This window comes from Phragmites australis, chromosome 3, assembly GCF_958298935.1.
Source record: "Phragmites australis chromosome 3, lpPhrAust1.1, whole genome shotgun sequence".
In the NCBI taxonomy this organism is placed as follows: domain Eukaryota; kingdom Viridiplantae; phylum Streptophyta; class Magnoliopsida; order Poales; family Poaceae; genus Phragmites; species Phragmites australis.
In genome coordinates, this window is record NC_084923.1 from 42,278,190 (window position 1) to 42,282,537 (window position 4,348).

Here is a 4,348-nt window from a genome sequence, read left to right on the forward strand (position 1 = left end):
TGACATGGTAAGTATTTGTGGTTGCGGATCGCGGCTCTGGTACCATGAAAGAGTTTGCCAAAACGCACTGATCCTCTTGGGATCATCTTCTATTTATGGAATGGTTACAGAGTTTGTCCATGATCCGATCAAGCAGGAATATCCCTGCATGTCAGCTAACAGAATGAGCGACGTGAGCGTCATGACGCGGTAATTACGTGCGATGCTAACTACTCAACGCTGACTGTTACAAACACATATATGATTTCTAACATCCTTCAGTTACTTAGAGCAAATAATTGAAACCTCTCTTCTCAAAAGAAATTCGATGCAATTAGAGTCGTACACACCATTGCACGGGCAAACAACAAATGATTGGAACCACCAGCTGCTGTAAACACCATTGCACGGACTAATCAACAAACCAAACACCAATACATTACAATGCGATGATTTGTCATCACACAGTGAACAAGTTTAAGTTCATTGCCAGGATTCGGACAGTAGAAAGGTGCAATCACAGAACAGCTATTTACAGTATCATATTCTGTAATGTCTCAGGTACAAAATTTCCAGTCGGATTGCTAGCGACATGGATAGTGCTTCCCTTTCTACTGTCTAATCATGCTCAGCCCTAATACTTCTACAGGTAACATCCGGTATTATTACATCGTTACTACATACTACTACACCAACGCGCTTTACACAGAAGGTTGTAGTTTCAGAACTGGGTTACCTCGTCAGACTACCACAGTCAGACATATGAACCGAAGGGATGTAAGAACTAAGAAAGGGGCAAAAGAATAGTCACTTCACTTCAGGTACCGTTAGTGCCTCATCCAGCATAGGCCCGGCGGCCATGAGCGCGCCACCGCAGATCATGCAGAGAAATAACGGTGGCACAGGCTCACCGTCCGCGATGCCGACGCAACGTGTGTGGTGCCAGACATCGCATGTGTCACATGCCACCATGCGCTCCCCATCATCATCCTGTGCGCCACACACGCACTGCACCTCCCACGCATCAGCCCCGCCCTGGTACCGTAGCCGAGTCTCCATGTCCGCTCCATGGCCGTGCACGCCGATCGTGTCACCAGATTCTGCCCCACCAAGCATCACAGGATCCCACTTCTCCCCAGAAATGCCATCCAGCGCTTCGGCCTGGAACTCCTCAAAGAAGCAGTACGTGTCCCGCAGCGCATACTCTGCCTCGACAAGCAGCTCACCTATGGATGCATGCAGTGGCACCACCACGATATCCCCTGGGGGCATCAGCCTTGTAAGCTCAGTAGCCTCCCATGGCCGCGGTCGCCATTCAACAAGGAACCTTAGCTGGTCATCAGACTCATCCCCGAGGCCCCACCATTTCACCCAGTGCTTGCAGTCCAGCACAGCCTGTGCTGCCTCACTGTGCGCCTCCACCATTGCCCGGTACACAGCACGCAGATCCCGCTCCACCTCCGCTGTGCTCGGCCATCGGACAACAGGAACGGCACGCTCTGTCTCAACTTCCATTGGTTCTGGCTCTGGCTCAGCATATTCCTCGAGGCTGAAGTGAAGCACACGTTTCTTAGGGTCAGGCACACGACGCACTATATGATTACCAACAATGGTGTCACTAAGGGACTTGATGACAAAGTCAAGAAGACCAGTGTCACCAATGGCACCCCTGGAAGCATCTCGCACTGCCTGCCGTGTCATCTTTGTGCCATCAGCATGCTCCAGCAGCTTATCAACAACGACCTCTGCAGCATTAAGCAGCCGCTTCTTGGACCACCGACAATGGAGCAGGTCAACCACATCCTCAAAGCGCTGGCATGGCTGCCTCAGCCTCTTCACCACACATGACTTTGGTAGCAAGAATGGCATCCGTGGGCATGTCATCGCAGGAGGCGGCGAAAGCGGGGGCTCGCGGTGCTTCCAGTCAAGGAGGCAGCGGAGGAACTCGCGGACAGTGGCCAGAGGCTTGTTGGAGAGGCGGCGGTAGATGGTGACCACACGGCGGACATGGCGACTGCGGAGATAGTCAACAGGCATGGCAGCTAGGGCTTCCAATGCAGCAGCATAGGTGGATGTAGACACGCTGAAGCAGCCCTTGGCAAGGTAGTATCCCCAGCGGGTGAACCATGTCTCTCCATGCGCCACACCGAGCAAAAGGCGGAGGTCCACAGAGCGCTTCCGGGTCAAGTCCACCACAGACACGGCCCTGCACAGAAAGCTCCCAAAGCTCAGAAGACAGAAACAAATGGGTGTCTTTCTTGTTTTTACAACCTTTATAAAGTTACCAAAGTTCGGAATTTGCTACATTGCCTCCTAAATTGCAACTTTACAGAAAGCACTAATTAGAAAGTGTATTTACAGCAAACCTTAGCTAACTGGTTGTGCAATGACGCTACCTTGCAACAACAGGCAAGTGCATGTGCAAACTGCAAAGTATTTCTGAACAGGGAATAACGAGTTGATGAAGATAGTTTACCTGACGCGGAGAGCGGAGCAAAGGCGATCCCATATATCCATGATCTCGCAGCCAGAGAGGAAAGTGGAGCCACCGTCACGACCACGAAGTGTGACAAGGTGACCAAAGCCATTACTGTGGATCAGACCGTGGAGGAGGTGATCGCTGCGTCCAAGGAGCATAGCAGCCCTGAGTGGCTGGTCCCAAGCGGTCTCTGTCGGGATGATGAAATGGTACTTCCGCTTTGACACCCAGTGGTGGCTCCAGCCTGCAATTGTTAGCTCAGAGAACGAATCTGTTCAGCCCATTGATAAACTGGCGGTTGCAGAGTAAGAACCCATCAATCAATGCACGGAACTACCAATTTTCCAGGATAAGAAAGAAACTTTAAGGCTAGGGGCAATCATTGCAATCGGCTTTGCTATTCTAAGAAGAGAATTCAATTTTTTATTTTTATTTTTGGAAACAAGGAAGACGAAGTCCATCAAATACTAGCAATGTGTAGAAGAAAAGGAAGGATCATAAATGCAAGAACAGGAACGGAACCGAATGGAATTCTTATTATCCATCCACCGATAGAATTAGACGTAGGAGTAATTAACTGCTGAATTAGTGATGCATTTCTTAAGTGTTTGCAAGGAGAAATCAACAAATCGCAAGGAAATACTAATTTCAAGAAAAATCCACCAGGAACTTCTTTACCGTCACGAACCCGCGCATTTCCTCGAAACAAGAAACAAAAGAAACCATTTGCAACAACATTTCTCCCAATCCATTCACTCAAATCAACTCGAATCGAGATGAGCACGCGACTAAAACCAAACCATCCCATCCATCAAACGCCCATAAACAAAAGAAGCACCTATTGCACAGGGATACGCGAGGGAGGCACAGGGAGGCGAAGTCCACTCACCGGCGCAGCGGCATAGGTCGCAGAGCGGCGCGGGCGACGCGGCGGCGAGCTCCTCCACGGCGACGATGGGGACTATGGCGCCGTTGCGCTCGTCCGAGAGTAGCGCGCCCCACACCGACGCCGACGCCGACCCCGACGCGGCGCCCGCGGCGGGGCCCCACTGCTTCAGCAGCCACCGCACGTTGTCCCTGAACGCGCCACCGAGCGCCGCCGCTTCCCAGCCCGGGAAGTCACGCAGCGGGTACACGCGACCACCCGATCCGCCCCGCACCACTGCGGCCGAGGCGGCTGGCTTGGCGGGCGCCGACGCCGAGGAAGAAGACGACGAGGTGGAGGACGAGGACTGCAGCCACCGGCTCTCCTCCTCCTTCACCGCTGCCTGCGGGCACGGCCGGGGCGGCGGCGCCGGCCAAGACTCGAGCCGCCGGAGCGCGCGCGTGGACGGCATTGCCCTGAGAGGTCGCCTCCTGCTCGTGGGTTCTGGGGTTTTGGTCCGCGGCGGCAGGGGCCTTTCCGTAATTTGTTGCTCCGGGTCCGGGGCGTGGCCTGCGACGGTGCGAGCGGTGTGGTCACGGGCACGCCGAGCCACGAACCAATTGCTGACAAGTGGGCCCCGCGTTGGTCGCTGTCCGCGCGTCCTCCGCTGACGTCGCGGAGCAAACCATCCCCTTCGCTGCCCCCTGAGGCTGTGCCCCGATGACACTCCGGGCCCGCGAGGCTGCCCGAAGAGTCTGTGACTCTGGGTCCCGCAGGTCAACGGTTAAGCAACAGTAGCGACGGAGTCTACGTGTGGAAAAGGTTTTCCGCGAGGACAAGCTGGTGAAAGGGATAGGAGGAGGGGGCCGTTACGTTGGGCCCGCGACCGAGACGCGGCGGGAGCGGGGTCAAAATTTTGGGGGTGACGTGGCGCTACTCCGGGGCCCGATGTTCAGATGCATCGAACCTGACCGGTTTTGTCTAATGAAATTGATCTACGGTTGAAATTAATTCTCTAGTAAATT

The 4,348-nt window shown here is 53.8% G+C and overlaps 1 protein-coding gene across 1 annotated transcript; it reads right to left on the bottom strand.

Moving 5' to 3' along the window:
- Positions 1-447: 447 nt before the first annotated feature.
- LOC133913167 (PHD finger protein MALE MEIOCYTE DEATH 1-like) lies at positions 448-3,863 on the bottom strand. The gene is made up of 3 exons (XM_062356233.1): positions 3,348-3,863; positions 2,456-2,702; positions 448-2,185 (listed from the first exon to the last, which is right to left on the bottom strand). Exons 1-3 carry the CDS (start codon positions 3,793-3,795, stop codon positions 787-789), a joined length of 2,094 nt encoding a protein of 697 aa, XP_062212217.1. The 5' UTR covers positions 3,796-3,863; the 3' UTR covers positions 448-786.
- Between the last annotated feature and the right edge of the window lie 485 nt (positions 3,864-4,348).